The sequence below is a fragment of the Saccoglossus kowalevskii genome, chromosome 6 (genome assembly GCF_978046115.1).
Source record: "Saccoglossus kowalevskii chromosome 6, keSacKowa6.1, whole genome shotgun sequence".
NCBI lineage: Eukaryota > Metazoa > Hemichordata > Enteropneusta > Harrimaniidae > Saccoglossus > Saccoglossus kowalevskii.
In genome coordinates, this window is record NC_140646.1 from 18,386,322 (window position 1) to 18,407,685 (window position 21,364).

At 36.1% G+C, this 21,364-nt stretch overlaps 1 protein-coding gene across 1 annotated transcript; it reads right to left on the reverse strand.

Annotated features, from left to right (window-relative positions):
• Window positions 1-4,145: 4,145 nt before the first annotated feature.
• Window positions 4,146-14,956, reverse strand: LOC100367478 (uncharacterized). The gene is made up of 4 exons (XM_085500780.1): window positions 14,781-14,956; window positions 7,407-7,811; window positions 6,548-6,679; window positions 4,146-5,531 (listed from the first exon to the last, which is right to left on the reverse strand). Exons 1-4 carry the CDS (start codon window positions 14,854-14,856, stop codon window positions 5,434-5,436), a joined length of 711 nt encoding a protein of 236 aa, XP_085356906.1. The 5' UTR covers window positions 14,857-14,956; the 3' UTR covers window positions 4,146-5,433.
• Window positions 14,957-21,364: the final 6,408 nt, after the last annotated feature.

Here is a 21,364-nt window from a genome sequence, read left to right on the forward strand (position 1 = left end):
TCTAAGTGCTTCATATTTTGGACAAACCATAGTAAAATGATATTCGTCCTCTGTGACCCTGCAACCAAATGGACATAATCTTTGGTCACGTGGAATACCCAATGTTCTACCATTTTCAATTTCTAGGGGATGACAGGAAATTCTAAGTCTAGTTATAGCACATGAATAGATAGGAGTAGCCAACGAAATAGCAGCAAGATATCTTTCATATATTAAATCTTGTTTAAACATGCAATATGTTTGAAGCTTTACATTTTTATTAATTTCTGCACACCAATTCTGTCTAGATATATCAAAACATCTTCTTTTAAATTCACTGAAGAACATCTCGCTATTATCAATTCTTTGTTCATACCATACATGTCCATAACCAGATGTACATAAAATATTTTTTACCTCTAAAGCCCAACACCTAGACCCCCCTTCTGCTCTATGGTATAGATAATTATAACATTCCTTTAAAATAGTTGAGTTTTTCCATTGGTAATAGAATTGAATCAGACCATCTATCACTTGAACTTACCATGATGCTGTCTTCCAAGCATGAAAATAGTACTATTGATACTGTCCATCATAATACTGAGAATCTGAACAAACTAAAATGGGACACTAAAAAAGCAAATGTTTATAGAAATAATTTTAATTTAGAGGGCATTAGAAATCTAAGACATGAGTTTTACGAGAATGTGATAGAAGGAAATATAGATGACGCAGCTACAAATTTAACTAATATTATTTATACTTGTGGAAAAGATATGGTGTGCAAGTCAAAACAGTTAAATGAGTGTTTTCGAAATTTTTGGTTTGATAAAGAATGTTTAGTCACCAAACGTGCAGTCAGTAAAGCGCTTAATCATTATAGACATACAAAAAGTCAGAACAGTCTTGAATATTACCTTCTATCTAAACAATCCTATCAAAAACTCATTAAAGAGAAAAAAGCAGAATTTCAAAAACTCAGAAGGGATGAACTAATTAACCTGTCTAAACAGAAAAACTCTCATAAATTTTGGCAGAAACTTAAGCAACATAAAATTAATGTTTCAGAAAATATTACTATGGAGGAATGGTCACATTATTTCACTAATTTGTTTACCCCGGTTCTTGTGGAAAATGAAAATTACAATGATTTTTACGCTTCAATCGAAGATTATATGACTGATTTAGATATAGAGAATATTGGTATACCTGATGTAGATTTGGAATTAGTAGAATTTAACCAACCAATTAGTATGACAGAGGTGAAGAAAAATTTGGATAAACTGAAGGCTAATAAATCACCTGGCCCAGATGGAATTCCTTCTGAGTTTTGGAAATTTGCACCTTTAGACATCTGTGATCTGTTGTACAGTCTATATAACAAAGTTTTTGATCAAGGGGCGTTTCCTATAGAATGGAGCAGGGGATTAATTTCGCCAGTGTACAAAAAGGGTTGCAGGGATGACCCAGCAAACTATCGAAGTATAATGCTTTTGAATACTATAAGTAAAGTATACACAAGTATTCTCAGTGATAGGTTAAGTAATTGGTTGAATCGATATAATAAAATAATTGAGGAACAAAGTGGATTTCAAAAAAGTAAATCAACTTTGAATAATATTTTTGTACTCTATAAGAGATTATGGGTCACATTACACTTATTTTGAAATCAAGTAATATTATTATATGGTCTGTATTTACGTAAAGGTGTATTTATATACCTGTATCATTGAGAATAGAATCTAACGCTTCATCCAAATTATTAAGACACAATGAAAAACAGAATATTACCATGGTAATACCTTTCGTCACTCACGTAATTCACAGTTGATAAAATCAGTTATGCCGCGAGAAGACCGAAATTGCTCACTGATATTCGCAGTTATATAATATTATTATTACACAAAAGAGCTGAAACTTGTTTTCCTTCAAGCCAGTATTTAAAAAGTATATGGAAAATGACGGAAATGGCGGTATCAATCAATCAGCCTGAAGGAGCAACGCTTTTCCTATTCTTCTGAGGTTTTTCAAGGTTGCAGTTTATTTTGAAAATACAGTATTAACAACCAGATCGGTAACGTGTACATTTTTGTTCGAGTAAATATACCGTGGTTCATTAAAGAGGTAATGCTGACAACATTTAAATTTGTTGAGCATTATTATAAATAGACTTCATCCTTTGTATTATGACGTCATACAGTGCCAATGACTACCGACGTACAACATTGTTCAATATTCTATGGTCGTTCAACCGATACTAACAATTGATACGCATAGCTAATTGTTTTTTTAAATATAATATTAGCCTCGTTAAAAGATATTTGGTATGATGTCTGCGGGTTTTTTTTCATATTAACTTTGAATCATGAGGAAAACAACTTATATATTACGTATAATCACGATCACAGGTGATCACTGTATTTCCATAAAGTTACAATTTAAACATCGATCAAAATTACTTTCAAATTGACCCTTGAACCTTGTAGAATCACATTCCTGACCACAATTAAGCATTCGATGTATTTTATTACGCGGAAATTGTTGAGATATAATAAGCTCTGCCATGGTGAAAATTATCTCATTTATATATACATCATAATGCAACTGCAATCACAAAATGCAACTAGAATCTGATTAAAATATAATCCTAGTTTCAGCGCGTTTTATTTCTTTCATTTGGTAAAGACATAATTAATTATTGTCCGTGTTTGATGAATAGTTAAAATAATACAAAATTAGTAGTTATAAAAAACAACCAAAAGTCAATGACATGCATAGAATGAAATAAACTAGATGACATTTTGAAATAAAAAACGCGGCATACAATACATCAGTTTTTAATCACTTTGTTCGAAACCGAAATAAAAATGTTAAAGAACAGGTAACCATAGTACCGCGTTAATTGGTTTGAATCCAATCTCAAATATGTAAACGTGGTATAGGTTATCGGCACTGTGTCACACTGCAAGCTACCACGTGTTGATTAGAAGCTCATTTAAAATGCGTATTTATGTTTGCCAGTTAGTCACCGTTGATTTCTTGGATCATTTTTTGTTTGCAATTTTCATATACAGTTTCGACTGTCGCGATGGCCATTGTGTTTCAACGTTAGTGATTGAAGTCTTATTTAAAGCGGCGGAGTCGTCATCTGCGCGTGCATCAGATGGCCATAGCGTGTCATTGTTTACAAACAAGTGTCTACCCACGTGCCTTTGCGTTTTAGCACGTGTTGTTACGGTCGCTTGGAAGTCAATTCCCGCGCGTGCGCAGGTGACGACTCTCCCGCTTTAATATACATGTACCAAACGGGTTGTTTTGATTTTTATAAAACCAACACAATAGCTATCTTAAATATCGAAAAATAATACAATGCGCTGAACAGATTATATCTTTTCGATTGTGCTACTGTTTTTTGAGCCTTTTTAGCCATTTGAAAAGTAACGTGTCTAACACCACAAAAATCACGATTAAGCGAACAGTTGTTGTATGATTCCATTGATTTGAGATTGAACTCAATATTAATTTAAAACAAAATGTCAAAACGTTTTTAAGTATCATTAATATTTCATTAATAATTAGCCCGTGGAAGGAAAATATTCTAATTAATTGCAGAATTCTTCTCCGCCACTTTGTAAAAGAATATAACAATTCAAAATAAAACAATAGTTTTTAGAACATTGTAGTCTTCTGATAATTTTCGCATGAAAATGTGTTGGCTGACTGTTTTTGTTTTTTAGTAGTATTAAAAAATAGCAACACAATGGGTTTTGTTTATTTAGCAGTCACGTGACATGGGCTGTTGCAAGGGCTACAATAACATGTAAATATTGTTAGTCAGTAATCACTATTTTTTTTATCAAGCCTTTTTTGTTTTGCCCAAAAAAAGTCTACTACGTCCGAAAGCTAGTTATCAAATTTTAAATTGTCCTTGGCAGGTTGTTAATCATAGTGTTTTGTTAGTTGCAATTGGAGGCCGAAAAACACACAACCATGGTCACTTTGAATCTCATTAATGTCATATATATCGTAAAGATTCAAATATGATATGATTATATGAAATACATGCGTACTATAAAAGTAATTTGTTTTGTTTCATACTCGGTATTTTTAAGCAAGTTGAAAGGTAAATACTTTTGGCGTCAAAATAAATAACAACGAGAACATCGTCTTTTATAAATTTCTAAATTCATAGTTAAAATGAATGTACTATTCCATGAACTCAAATATATAACAAATACGACAGAAATTAAACGCACGTTGACAAGCAACTTGCACTACATGAATAAATCGGCAGATGGACTTCAAGACAAACGTCCAATGTTGTGAGCTATGTTTCTGAAAGAGTGTGCATTTCCTGTTCTTTGAGCACCCGACACATATAGTCCCATCTGGGTGAATATGAAATATACCAAATACATTTATTTTATTATAATATCATTTCCCTATTTGAACACATTTAAAAAAAATACACACATTATACATGGCACATTGCATTGAAACAATAAAAGCATGTTTGACATCGTACGTACAGAAAAATACTACCTTGAGAATAATGTTCTACAGGAATCCGATGAAGTTAATGGCACGAAAACATACATGCAAAATAAACACTAAAACTATGAACTGTGAGACTGTTCTAGATGTGATTGAATCCACGTTATAAACGAATAAGTATTTCATAATTCAGGTCTCGAACCACTAATTAGATCTACATAAACGACAATGTTGAGGCATATCCCTACAGACACAAATGTAAAGTTAAAACATGTTGCTGTAGTTAGCTGAGCCCATATTGCATGTAATTAATTCTCGATTTGAAAATGATGGTCAGCTCAAAATACTACAAAAATGGATAAAAACAAAATACACAGATTTGTCAGCTTTTTTTACTGTTGCCTAGATCCCCATGTAACATTCGTCTAGCGTAATTGATGTACATTTCAGAAATAAAGTCAACAAAGACTATGCAGTTGTTGATGGAGGAATTAGAATTATAAAGTACACATTCGGGGCTTTATTTCAGGAACATCGTCAAGTATCTTGTGATATCTATCCCGTGAACAGTTTATCATTCGGTGTCTGTCTATATTACGGAATAGGGATATTGGGGATACAAATAGATGTTTCGGTATGACCAATAAACTAGTCAATTACTATCATGGTGGAAACTGAAAGAAACGCGGCATTTGTAGATGGCGGGTGCACTCATACAAGCGTTGTCAAGGTCATCGTTGCCATCTTTTTTTTAAATGCAAATTTACTTATCTATCACTGATCTATCCTCCGTACGGATATATTAACACGTGTTTCACTGCGATCTAGAGATAATTTATGTTTTATTCAAGTACATACATCGCGATTATAGATACTTGATAAGAACAGTTTTGATTTCAAGCTTCCTTCGCTTCGTTCACATGGGAATAGCTTGGCAAGATGGGCGGTTAAACGGTGTCCTCATTGTGAATGATGTGACATATGTTTAGTAGATGCAAACAGAATCGTCGTCATAGTTACAGTGAAGGCAAGAAGAAACGAGCTGATACTGGCACGACCTAAAAAGTAACAACACGAAAAATAAGTTTATTATTGTTAGATTTACACGAATTGGTCTTACAATGTTATACCATTGTTTTGAACACTGCCAACCCGTCCAGCTGAATCAATGTTACCTCACAGTTTCTTTTAAAGCATATATTCAAAATGCTGCAAACATTAATTAATGTTCTGGCATAAAATTAAATAAGGATTTTTTTTAAATTAAACTAAACACCAAGATCTTTAACTCGGAAGTTGCATTAACAGACAGTTTGGAAAGTTTTCGTATTTTCAAATATCAATCTGAACGAACCATTGTTGTACATGCTTCATAAACAGAGGTGTGCCCGTATTTGGGCGACATGCAGGTTTATCACAGTGCCACGTGCCAAATGGAATCGATCAATAGTGTCAGAGAAGATGTTTTTCAGAAAACGCAATTTCTCTATACCAAGTTGGTCGACATGGGATCGAAATGGTCTCGAATATAGCGTGGAAAGACTAGGGCTTCTGTCATTAAAAAAGAAGTTCCAGTAAACTAATCACGCTATCATGTTCTTACGTTAATTAATGTCGATATGGACATGAATAATACTGTACAACTCAGGGAGATAACGCAAAATGGCGCCATACAGCGTCGACTTATCATTTTGTCGTTGGTGGCGTGCTCGCAGAATCCCTAATCTTCCGAAATTTCCTAAATGCGTGAGCATCGAAGCTTCATTTGCGGTCAACTTGTTCATTGACCTCGCCATGTTGTGCATTAAAACAATATGTTAGCATTGAAGGGCGGTGGTCGTCTCGCAGCGCGTGTTCGAGATTCATGTAAACAAACAATTTTACACGCGTTGTATACGTCGCTACGAGTCCCATATCGAACAGGATGCGACGTGACGACCACCGCCCTTTAAAAAGATCATTAGTGCAAAATTGGCTTAGCCAATGTCGATTTCGGATGAGATTTCAGACATCAATAAACTAGAATCTGAAATTGAAAACACGTTTTGCGATGATAACAACAACATGTACCCACCCGAGACGTTGCTGCAAGTGGTCGGTTCATCGCTGCCTTCTGCACATTGGGAATGACCATTGCAGTATACATTTTTGCTCATACACTTGCTGCCATCAAGGCATAGGAACCCATCCACATCTTCACACTCTTCTGTCAAATAAAATAATACACAAAGTCATCAACGGCATTGGAATATATACGCGTTGAAAGGTCCATTTCCAGTCAAGTAATAGGTATATTTAATTACGTTGGAAAAGTAAATACTATTAGTGTGCACACAGTCCCTGGTTTTGAGGGACTGTGATGTGCATAACACAAAAAAAATGATTCTTGGTGCGATCTCCAGGATTGGCAGCTTTTCCGTTAATAAAACTGTTTCAAACGACTGGTTGCGATCCGGTACGAAGTAATGCGACGTGTTCATGTCGGATCCAGAAGTTAATGTATTTAACTTGTCATTTTTCAAAACCGGCAAGTTAGTTAGACCTTTTTGTTTTATAACAATATTCATATACATGTATTCAGGACAATATACTCTATCTGCTTATAATTAAGTATATTTATATTTAGTTTATACTACGCCCCCTCCGTATTCGAGCTCCCCTGATTCCCTTGCTTTAACTCCGTATGAGCAAGTCACCCAGCTCTTCAAGTAAAACTAACCTATTTCTATTACCACCTAATAGTTGACACTTTCTCGTACAATCTGCTGGAGTTTGTTGTTTACATGATTCGCCTCAATTCAAACATATGCCAAACAGGGGGACGAAAAAAATACCCAAGACTAAAAATTATTTTTATTCCAAGGGGCACGGGTGTTAACACGGCGGTATGTGCACCGGTGGAATCCTAACAGGCCGCGGATACATGAACTCACCTGTACTGTCCACTGGTTTATACGCCGTAACTAAAATGTCGAAGCCTTCTCCGTTATTGTTAGCGTTATCCGTCACAAACTGGACGCTTACAGCGTTTCCGGTAGAATAAAAATAGTTCGGTAACGACAATGAACGTCCGCATATTCCGTATGCATTACCGGTCAGTGATGCGTCGTTTTCCGAGGTGCCGTCGTATATACGCAACGAGTCACTCGCACATTGGTTAGAGAATTCCATGTCCATTCTTGTCACGCGCAGAAAGAATTTTTTACTCTCGTCAGTTCGAAATGAAATTTTACACGAAACGTCGCTCTCATAGTTGCCATGTTCGTCTACTACCGTGACAATCCTGTATTGGTCACTGGTGGTACTGATGAAAGTACACTGCTCGCCCGGCATGACATCTGTTAATAAAACAACAGGATAGAGAAATTTAGTAAGTTTACAAGAAGATACCAACTTTAAGGAAAATATATAAACCACAGAGAAAAAGTCAATCTCCCATGTCCGGTAATGTCCCAGTTGCACGGAACGACTTAGCCATAAACCCGTATTTTTGTTGACAAAATGTTAATGCGAAAACAAATTTGATTTCCTTCTAATGTGTAAAATATTGTGCCTCTAAGGAAAAAATTCGAATTCATCAAATTATTATCAACCAACAATGTTATAATCAACTTGAGTATATTTATCGTTTTTGTCTTCAAGAAGGGCCGGGGAAGCATGTAATTTGAACTGTAAACGTAAGTCACAAAAAACTGCTCATCATCAGATAGCTCGTAGGTTCGATTCCCATGGTTGGCTGCACAAGCGGTGCAAAATGTGTGTTTTGGAGAATACACGGCGTTGTTTCGGATGGAGACGTAAAGCTGTCGGCCCCGTGTACTGTTCCTATCTTCAGCGCACGTAAAAGACTGGCGTATTCTGGCGTATTCCTTCCAATGTATGTGCATGCTTACGTTGAGGAATACCCCTATTTGCGTGTGTGTATTTGGGCTCTATTAGGAAATGAAATTATGAGTGGGTAATATGCATATTCAATCAAATAAATACTCGATAAATAAATACATTAAACTATATGAATTTAAACAGCGACGTTTTGATATTTCTGTGCAAGAATGGTTTACTAGCGTTGCAGGGTATCCCAAAATGCGTACGTACTATAAATTTAAATGTAATATGACTTGTGACAAGTATTTAGAATGTATTTCAAATGTTACTTATAGAAGGGCACTGTCTTGTTTTAGAATTCCTACACATGACCTAAATATTGAGACTGTGAGAGGGACGGCTTGTTCATGGGAACTGAGGTTTTATCCATTTTGCTTTAATCAAATTGAAGATGAATATCGCATGCTTCTTATTCGCCCACAATATGACAATCTTAGGCTAAAATTTATTCCACACTTTTTTTTTCTCCAGCAGAAGAATGAAAATTTATTTCGTTAATTAATTTAAGAAATTTAAATACATTAGTAAATCTAGGGCAAGTTTATTTTCTTTTCATTACTGAAACGCCGAACACTTGTGGAATGACTGGGGAAGAGTGTACTTATTTTCAAGAATAATTAATATTGTATATGTAAGGCCCATGCCCTATAGTACTGAATAAAGATATATACACATAGATAGATATATACACATAGATAGATATATACACATAGATAGATATATACACATAGATAGATATATACACATAGATAGATATATACACATAGATAGATATATACACATAGATAGATATATACACATAGATAGATATATACACATAGATAGATATATACACATAGATAGATATATACACATAGATAGATATATACACATAGATAGATATATACACATAGATAGATATATACACATAGATAGATATATACACATAGATAGATATATACACATAGATAGATATATACACATAGATAGATATATACACATAGATAGATATATACACATAGATAGATATATACACATAGATAGATATATACACATAGATAGATATATACACATAGATAGATATATACACATAGATAGATATATACACATAGATATATACACATAGATATATACACATAGAGATATATACACATAGAGATATATACACATAGAGATATATACACATAGAGATATATACACATAGAGATATATACACATAGAGATATATACACATAGAGATATATACACATAGAGATATATACACATAGAGATATATACACATAGAGATATATACACATAGAGATATATACACATAGAGATATATACACATAGAGATATATACACATAGAGATATATACACATAGAGATATATACATACATAGAGATATATACATACATAGAGATATATACATACATAGAGATATATACATACATAGATATATATACATACATAGATATATATACATACATAGATATATATACATACATAGATATATATATACATAGATATATATACATAGATATATATATATACATAGATATATATATATACATAGATATATATATACATAGATATATATATACATAGATATATATATACATAGATATATATATACATAGATATATATATACATAGATATATATATACATAGATATATATATACATAGATATATATATACATAGATATATATATACATAGATATATATATACATAGATATATATATACATAGATATATATATACATAGATATATATATACATAGATATATATATACATAGATATATATATACATAGATATATATATACATAGATATATATATACATAGATATATATATACATAGATATATATATACATAGATATATATATACATAGATATATATACATAGATATATATACATAGATATATATACATAGATATATATATACATAGATATATATATACATATATATATATACATATATATATATATACATATATATATATACATATATATATATATATATATTGTGATATTATCCATTCTGCGAATACGATAGATTATTATTATCATGAAAATATGCATGCTACAACATTTAATAGTGTCAGAAGACACAATTTTAAAGTTAGCCGCTGTTGGATTAATTGCAGCGAACGTTATTGTTAGTTCGACTACCACCTGAATACTTGGTATTAATAAGACTATGAAATATTACGTCATAATCTTAGAACTATCAGAACCTTACTTTATTAAAGTGTCGCAGTCAACTCAGCGCGTCGTGTTCGAATGGTGGGTCCCATGCACCATATACAACGTGTGCAAAATACATTGTTTACACGAGCTTTAAACGCGTTGTACAACGACGTAGTAAGCGGAACAGCCCAACTAAGTCGCCAACATCATTGTAATATAATATTCGTTTTGCTTAATCAGCTGATATTTACTGAAATTAGATTAACTTAAGGTAGAGATGCAGGTTCATGGGCACTGGGAAGTGATTTTTTTTTTTGCTTATTATTCTCCAAACAGTCTTGGCTATATACTGTTAAAATTTTGTTGAATTGTGAATATTGGAACATACTCAAAAAACGATTTTAAAATATAGATAACAGGTGCAAACATTATCTTTTTTGAATGCTTAGCAAGATTTAGCAAGGCTGTACATAAATAATAAAAAAGAAACATGGTGAAAAAAAGAAATGACGGGATCTCCATATTATGCACTATATTTAACTTTTAACAAAACGATAATACATTTAAATTTGGAACTGTTACAGCCATTTTAATTAGGAGCATTAGCAAACTTCTTACTGAGTGAATTGTTATGCAAATTAGCAATTATCTCAGCTTTTTTTTAGTGCACATCCCAGAACTTAAAAAAAAATAACTCATAAACGCTTTGACCTTTTGTTTTGAAATTTTCACAAATGATTGACATTGTGTACATCTTCAAAACGCCGTCGGGGCATTGTTTTTGGTTGAACAGAAGCATGGCTTAGAAGCTAATTTTTTTTAAATCACTTTTGACCAAAAAAGCACATTTTTGTGCATATTTCAAACTACAGTGTTCATTAAAAAAAATACTAACAAAATTTTAAAATTTATACAATAAGCTTTCCAAAACTGAAATATATAGTTTTGTGGACAAGGGATGTCATCTTGGTTTCCTAATTAACTAATTAAAATACCTGTCAGGTAAACTGCATCTCTACCTTAAATAATCGAGAATGCTTGTTTTCACAATAGTGTTACGGAGTAATCTGTAAAGTTATGCACGGTACGTGCAAACTGCACTACGCCATGATCCATGCATGACCGCGCTGTCATAACCACAGGCCCCTAACAACGCCGCAGTTGTTGTCTACATTTGATTGTACGCCAACCCAGGAGATAATTGTAGTCATTAACGTTCTATGCACGGGTGGTCGTACATGGATGGGCACCTCATTGTTGAAACAGATTTAAGATGCCAAAGTCGTGTATATACACAGGAATAAAAAAACGTTCTTATTACACGTATTAGCCATTGGGTCAGGGAAATTTCGTTTGACCTAACACCAGTACACGCCATCAATCAACCCACTGTTTGTAACAATCGCAGTAAGTGAATATACTACAAAGGCTAAATGCGTAGTCGAGATTACCGATCCAAAGTTATAAATACATTTACAGTGTGGTGTTGACAATTTAATAAAGCACTCAATAAATTAAATAGAAGGTACTACAATGAGCCTCTCATACACATCGTATTGTTATTGTGAATCCATTTCGTACTCAGGTCGTTAACGTCCTCAGTAAAACGTCACGTCAGATTCCTGGCAAACGCGCTGGCAAATGCGACATTAATATAATAAAAGATTACCTCAACAATTACATTTCACCATATGCAAATGTCGTTGAAAGTCGGTGTCGTGATTGCACACACAAATTACGTAGCGCTCACCACATACCACGAAGGACTTGTTATAGGCATGGAAGGTACTAACGGAGTTAGTTATAGGTAAGCTGCGAGGCAACGTATGTTCTCATTAAGTTATTTGTCACTGAAGACGCCGTGTGTTTTCCTTAACTTTAAATTTAGTAGTATGGGTCCCGTGGATAGCAAATGTAGTCATTTTGATCACAGGGGCCCGTGATTCGTGCTTGAATTGTCTTTTTAAAGCGTCAATGGGGTGAGCGTCATTCATGTAAAGTAACTTCAATTACGTTACTATCTCTTCAAAGGTTTGTGTCGTACAAGCCCTTTTCGTCCGGATAGAACTGTTTTTTTTTTTTCATATTATATGACATTATTACTTTTAGCGTTCACCGCACCGCTCACTCGCACACGTTATGTTCCCGTACGTGTACCGTACATGTACGAACCTTCAATCTGCAACTGTACGTTCCTGGATAGCATGATTTTCAATATGACTGTTTATCTTCATTTGTGCTTGACTTTACTTGTAGAACACCAATCCTAGTACTATGAGCGTTGTAATTAGGAGACAAATAAGGGTCATCTCAGTTCATGAACCGACTCCGACCCTACCACAGAGACTCGTTTCCTCTGAGGATTTGATATTCTCATTGATCTGAGACGTGTCAGGCGGGTCGGTGACTCGTCGTAAAGTTCTAACATTGCATTTGTTTACGACTGGGGTGTACGACCGGTACGATGGCGAGGCGTAAACATACACACTCCCTCGCGGTGAGACTGTCCAATCGAGACACACAACGGTCGTGAAGTGGGTAGTCGCTTCAATAATGCGTTGGATTGAACCCAAAGTCAGACAGTGTCTTCAAATTATGTCATTCGACAAGTAATCATTCGAGCTTTCACTACATTACAGTAGTTCAAAGTAACGGCTTAACCGGATACTTAAGGTAGCGAGATAGCTTTCAATTTGTAGGTCGGCATTTCCCTTGCCAATAAACTATCTCGCTACCTTAAAATGTTGCTATCGGCATGTTAGTATAATTAACAGTAATTAGATACTGAATGTATATGCAAAGTGTTCTGTTAATACGCATTGAACACTGAATACGGTCAGTGTATTGAACATGTTAAGTTCAGAGCGGAGAAAGCAGAAAACTGCGCATATTTAAACATGTTATTATTAATTACTGTTCTCAGTTTTGAACAAAAAGAATTCTTGATGTAGCGATTACAAAATAGTAACTTTTCATTTGGCATATTTCAGAGATTGCATGATATTTGTTTTCTATGGCGTTCATTGAACCTGTTTGAACGATATGCTGACATCGGGAGATGCATATCTTGTTTTCACTGACTACTATAATACCGTTTGTAAATGAACAATGCACGTCATTTCCACAACTGAATGTAATAGAATGCGTTATCGATAAGGGCAACGTTTTGAAGAAAATCTACATATATTTGCCTTGAAAGATCAAGGTTAAATCATCTGTTTCTATCTGTTTCCTCGTAACTAAGTTCGGGGATGCCGTGTATATATATGCCCGTGGGCGTCGCTCACCGTGACTCTACCGTGCCTTCGTTGTGTTCAAACAACTAACATCCGTGTGATAAGGAAATATCTGTTTGTCCCCAGTTTTCCATCTACATTTTGCTACAACATAGTTGGTCCAGAAGAAAAAAAAAATATCCTTTCCCTCCTGAAAAATCAGTATATTTCATAATCAATGTTATGGTACTACGCATGGCATTAAATCGTTGTTGCTATTGTTCGACACTTATTATTTACTGCTGTTGTGACAAGGAGATTAAATCTGGCCTGGAAGACGTGCATGAAATCGTGTAGAAATAACCCACAGGTACACACAACTTCCTTTACAATGCAGATCCCACGCTCCGATCCTCTCCCTGCCCCAAATCAATCACCGACCGAATACCATCAAGAACATAACTGACCTGTTAAGGTCAGCCAATATACGAGTCATGGTTACCTGCCAATGCATTACCATACCATAACTATACTCTGAAATAGAACTATACCCAGGACTTTAAACCATCTCGAATAATTGACGTCACTCTGAGAGCAAAAAACACTGTTATCTCTTTGTCGTCGGGCGGTGTTAACAAAATAAATTGCCAACCTATTGCTCGGGGTTTTGTATCAAGCGAAAAACGCTTGTAATTGTGAACAATAAACACTGAACACTCTTTTAGCATTCACGTCTCCCCAAACCACTGTCCTAGTCATGTAATCGAATGAATATAGCATATGTTAGCATCATGTGGTGCCCCAAAGGGCCAATTATTGGGTCTATGCACCGATGCGCTCTAATATGAAATTGTTAATCAATTCGACAATAACACGGTCCTTTCCACTCAGAAGGTCATATGGGTACAATAATCTTGACATTCGAGAACATTGCCGTGAAGTCTTTGTTATTCTACCAGTGTTCATGTGGTTGCTTGCAGACTGGCTTCAGTATACCACAAAGGCCCGATACATGGCTGACAACTACTGACTTCACTTCGTTTATATACTCACATTTAACCGGCTCTGCACCGTCAACAACACATACAAGCCACACTAAGAGAAATGTTGAAATCACGACGATATTCATATTGTGATGGGTAGCTGTGGGTCGTACGGCGCGTATCCTGACGACTATCCACGTTAGCGACCTTTTCTTCTCTGTCAGCGGTAGAGGGCACAATGTTCGATGGCGGTCATCAGTTGTTCTGAGACGTGAACGGAGATCGCCACAACACAACGTCATTTACATATGTATAAGATGATCATTGTACAACTTAATAATATATGACGTACAGCCCGAGGTAACGACAATGAAAACTGGCTTGTCCGTGACCCAACTCGTAGATAATTCATCTATTCGGCTTCGTCTATCTTTAAACACCGATGCAATGAAATTGATTTGGACTTTTAGTTTCTTTCATTGCATGATACATGTATATACATTTTTGCGCATGCGCTCTCAAGGCGCGGACACCTGTGTGATGGATATATTCGGGCAAATTTGAAATCTACTTAATATATCCAACACACATAAAAACCAACCCATGCTCACCTATGTAGGATGTTTATGACAATTCGTGTTGGTATGTGGATTCAACTAATATTAATTCATATAATAGTAGTATGTTATGTACTTAAACAAAATCATAACATAATAGACAATTTATTATTATTTTTTAAAATTGTATTGACATAAATCTTTTATTATTTTTATTATTACTATTATTTGAAACGGGAAATATAAGGTTTGTGGTAATACTGCACGAGATTTGGAACACGACGCAATAGACATTCAGTAGACGTAACCGTAAAGCTTGTGGGCGCTATGCCACTGAGGATGGCAGGTCTTTACTAGACTCGTCACATCCGACAATGTACAACACACACTTACATAAGGTAAGGTTCATGCCAGGTTCGGCCACGTATGTGCAGTCGGTCCGGCGAACCATTTATTTAACAAAACATACTAATAAAGCCGACTAAAAAACGGCTGTCATTACATTGCATGTAGTGTTCAAATTGAAATAAACTAAATGAGAGAAAAAATAACTTGCATGAACTGCAAAAAATATCGACTATTGATGCTCGAAATCAACATTACTCGGTTAAAAAAACATTTAAAATAACTGACAAAAAACATCGACAAAATAGTAACCCCCGTTACTGGCACGCCGACCGCCCAGGAAAAACCAGGAATAAAAAACCCTTTGAGGAAAAAATACCTGGAAACCTGTACCCGTCGCACTGTCGATCGTGCCCAGGGGAAGGTGGCGGGTGTCGCCCTGTATTATACAACAAACTTACAAAACAACAAGTTGAAAACTGCACTGTAGCGAGACTGGCCTAGATTGACATTCAACCTTCTGTCCTCCACTTAAATACCCCATGTCACATGACCCCACATACCATACCCGTCTGTTTGCCATCTCGTACAGACAATAGTTACCCGCTATACTGCGAAACGCGGTTAACAATATGTCTTTACTAGACTCGTCACATCCGACAATGTACAACACACACTTACATAAGGTAAGGTTCATGCCAGGTTCGGCCACGTAGATTAAAAAAGAACGGGCCCGTACGTACACCTGCAAAGTTTGCGAAATTGACAAATGACTAGCCAGCGAGTCAACAGCGTCGCCATCTTGGCGGTAACTGACTGATTGGCGGTCACAAAAGTGACCCTTCCTTGCCGATAATAGTGTTTCCATTATTGATGTACGCGAAGTTCTTGATTGTTACCGTAGTATTTTCGCTGCGCGATTCACAAAGTAATACTTAGTACTTCGTCAGCATAATAGGACGTCGTTCAGGCTCAGACCTGAAACAAAAAACACTGGCTTCTCATGCCAAAACGTTTAAACAAAACAAATGTGTAACGCCACCAGATAGAAATTGAAAGTTTCATTAAATACGCCATGGTGGCATACAAGTATTAATCTTACCATTCGTTCCACTTTAATTGCATATATATTGTCAGCCGGCCATATCACAGTCCGAAAGCCACATGGGAATGAATAATGTGCCACAAGCTTGGTCTCGTCTCAACTTCGCACATACCTTGTTCATTAATTTTGTAAAGCCATTTTTGAGTGCTTGTTTTCCATCCCAACTTTGGGAAAGAACATCAATTGTCTCAGTATTGGGACATTTTCAGCTAGGGTTGAACCTCGCATAATGTACTAATGCTGTCAAAAGCATCCTTATCCACTGAAATGTAGATCCCGGAGCATCCAGCTTCTGGGCAGCATCACTACTGATGCTCCAGTCGTAATTTACTGTTGCTGTCAAACGCGACCCCATTCACTGAAATGTAGATCTCACATAGCTTTAAGCTCCTGGAAAAGCATAAATATTGATGATCTTGTCGTCGTTGACTGTTGCTGTCAAAAGCAACCCCATCCACTGAAATGTAGAACTCACAGACGATCAAGCTCCTGGACAGCATCACTACTGTTGCTCCAGTCGCAATTTACTGTTGCTGTCAAAAAACAAACATATCCACTGAAATGTGGATTCCACAGGGCATCAAGCTCCTGGAAGGCATCAAAACTGAATATTACAATCGTTGTAAACATGTTTACCAAGTCCATCGGCTAGAACATTCTGCCCCAGGGGCGCACACCTTGGGCATACCAGCGTATATGCTATCGCATAAATCAAATTGCATAACACTATATCCCGTAACTCAGGCAATCTACTTTCGACTCTCGCAATCTTCGCCACGATCTAGTTATTTGTGCACAATTGCACGTTTAAGCCTTCAAAACTTTTACTGTTTCATAATAACATACGGTGAACTGCAACGAGTTCCTTCCAGGTTGAACTTCCAATGTGTCCTTATAGAGACCACTTACCTTCTTGGTCAATATACCTGCCATAGCCAATTGAGGAAGTGCCAGAATAAAAAACACAAACGGTGTATGAAAAAAACACCTTCAAAGTATTTACTGTTACATACAATCCTCACTACTTCCTGGTTATCCGCATATCCACAGGGCATCAAAGCTCCTGGAAAGCATCATTACTGATACTCCTTCCGTAATTTACTGTTGCTGTCAAAAAGCAAACATATCCACTGAAATGTGGATCCCACAGGGCATCCAGCTCATTGAAAGCATCAAAACCAAATACTACAATCGTTGTAAACAACATGTTTACTAAGCCCATTGGCTAGAGCATTCCGCCCAAGAGGCGCACACCTTGGGCATAGCAGCGTATATGCTATCGCATAAATCAAATTGCATATCGCTATATCCTGTAACTCCGATACTCTACTTTAGACTCTCGCCATCTTCGCCACGATCGAGTTATTTGTGCGCAATTGCACGTTTAAGCCTTCAAAACTTTTACTGTTTCATAATAATATACGGTGAACTGCAACGAGTTCCTTCTAGGTTGAACTTCCAACGTGTCCTTATAGAGACCACTTACCTTCTTGATCAATACATCTGCCATAGCCAATTGAGGACGTGTCAGTATAAAAAACACACACGGTGTATGACCTTTTAAGTATTTACTGTTAAATGCAATCCTCACCACTGGTTATCCGCTCAAATCTTTCCTAATAACAAACAGTGAGCTTCAACGAGTGCTCGCCATGTTGAACTTTCAACAATGCTATACAGAACACTTACCACATACACTCTTACCTTCTAGTTTAACATTATAAACCACCATGGCCGTCATTGTACGGAAGCATGGCGTAGTCCCATTCATGCACATTAAATTTCTAACTCGCTTATCTAACATGATGAAAAACCGGCACAAATATACCTATTGTGGAATTGCAGTATTTTACTGATTCCTTCAAACATGCACGGTTTGAAATAGCTCTAGATTTAAATAAATCGTTACTAGCTTTGATTTCATCGTTACGTTGATATAAGCTCACCAAAAACTAAGTCACACACACACGCAACTGACCAACAACTTACCTTCGCTTTGGTATTTTTGTGAATAAACATGGCGCGATGGAAATGCCAAATTCCAAAGTAAAACGCTTTGGATACACAATACCTACGACCGTAACTAGAATCTTGGGAGAATCCAAATAGCCCTGATTTTTCCACACGAACGAATAATTGTCAAGCGAGAGAGGCGTCTTAACAACGAACGTTGAATTTGAACAAGAACAAAACAAAAAAATAACGTTCCTACAATCTAACACCAGTCAACGTTTACCTGCCTTATTATATCGACAATCAACTAAAAAACGTGGGAGAATACATATTTCTTCAGTACTCCAAGATTGAATTATCAATTTCGGTTGACGCAAATACGTACCGTGGAGAAGTAGCCATAACCGGCATACACGTCCAACACTTTAGACCAAGTGGTAGTCACTTTACAAACAAATTACCAAACTCTAAACCTGCTCACAAGAGTCCCTGGCAAAGGGACGCAAATCTCAAAATAGTAAGTCAGCCAAATAGTGGAGTGACTGTAACATCACTCACATCGTACAACTCAAAGCATACAGGAATTTTTTTTTTTTTTTTTTTTTGCCGCGACAATTGACACCCCATAAATTAGGGATGCTACCTCACAAAAAACGAACAATGACGATCGGCATAAGTGTTAAAATAGTTACATAAAGAGTTACTTAACTTAATGTTCGACGTCTTTGGATTGGAGAACACGTAACGAATACGGCACGTGAAAGATGCTCATGGTTTCTTTGAATTCTCCGCTCTCGAAATAGTACTCGATGCCATTTGTAAGCAATCTTGCTGTGGTGCCGGATATGATGCCAACGAGGCTGCATAGTAAATAAAATTAATATTGCAGTCTGTTTCTTCTCGGCTTCAGAATGTTTCTTGCCTGCTTTTTTGCCGCCCAAAACATAGGCCGAAATGTACGTCTTGTATGTTTTGACATCTCGTCCAAGGTCTTCCCAATCGACTAACCGAAGTGAACGTTGTCGTGCATTCCCGACACTACTGGATCTGCTAGTTCTATCAACCGTCTTTTCTACTTGCACTTGAAAAAAACATAGTCGTGATGTTAAAGTTTTACTGCTGGGCTGATAGTGCCGCACTGCCTGATTCATGATGATTCACACGAGAAGCACAGGAATGAACAAAGTGTGACTAAAAAAGGAAACCGCCGAAAACTGCACTGTAGCGAGACTGGCCTAGATTGACATTCAACCTTCTGTCCTCCACTTAAATACCCCATGTCACATGACCCCACATACCATATGATACCCGTCTGTTTGCCATCTCGTACAGACAATAGTTACCCGCTATACTGCGAAACGCGGTTAACAATATTTATCTTTATCGGGCTGAAAATTTCTAATTTTTAAGTTCATTGGGTGGTCGCTATACAAAGGTTTGAATGTATCCCCAAACCACGTATATATATGGCACTGCCATGTAGAATGAAAAATTAAAAAGTTGAATATGGCGTAAATCTGTTGCCCTCACTTCGAAATGTAAACGACTAGATGTTTTTGCCAAAAGTGCGCCACCACCGCCATTATTTGGTAAAATTTTACTTTCGTTCACCCAGAAATGTAAGGACTGACGCCACCAAACGCTGTCCAAAAAACATCTAACCTTCATCGGAAAAAATCAAATTATTAAAGTTATGCCTATTTGGAAATTCCTCTACATATTTAGCTCAAATAGTTATAACTATTAAGGATCTTGAGAAAATTATCGATATTTTGTACAATTTTGCCCTATTGTCCCACTAGCTCGGTATTGGAAGTTGTTGATTTCAATATCAGAGCAGTTGAGCCAGAAATAAATTCATATGCAAATTATGGTGATGCAGACGTGGAAGTTTACATTTTGAATTACACGTGTGAAACCAAAAGACCATGCTCCAACAGATTGTCTTCACGCGTACGCATATTACACTTTTTTTCCGATTTGCACTTATCGCAAATGAACGCGGGTGGCGTGGTTGTGTAGTTGTCAGAAATCCAGCCCAGGTGTAGATGAGCGTGGAGACCCAGTGTGCGTAAATTAAATCTGAATAAGAAAACTTACTTCACCGTGTTTGTATGACATTTATCCTATGAACAAAGCACTTTGTACCTCAAACAACAACATCTTCTTCGCTTCTTGTGCGTATCACATTTAGTTACGATCTGACCTTACAAGAACCGTGCAAGGATTCCATTATGCTAACGACGTGACAATTAACCAATTCATAAACATGGGCACAATACCACTCATGGAACTACCAGAGACATCTTAAAATAACACTGGCGTCAGAACTGCGCATATTGTTATTGTGTTCGAATTCGTGCACACTATTCTCTATATACAGTTACAACCATAAACACTGATAATTCTCGGTCGTTACTATTATCGTCAAATATCTATCTACGTGCGGCGTTAACCATAAAACATAACAGAAACAAAAAGTAAGTGAAGAAAAGTGAAAATTGTTGTCTAAAGTGTTCAACAAAGTTGCAATAATTAAACGGGTCAATCTTACTTTTCTGTGGAGTTTGTACATGTGTTTTGTTGCCTGGGGTTACTTTTTTAAATAATATTTACTTTTTACAGATTCTAATTCGTACACAATGTCTACTTTACACTTACATCCTCACTCCCTCACACAAGTGAAAGCTGTAA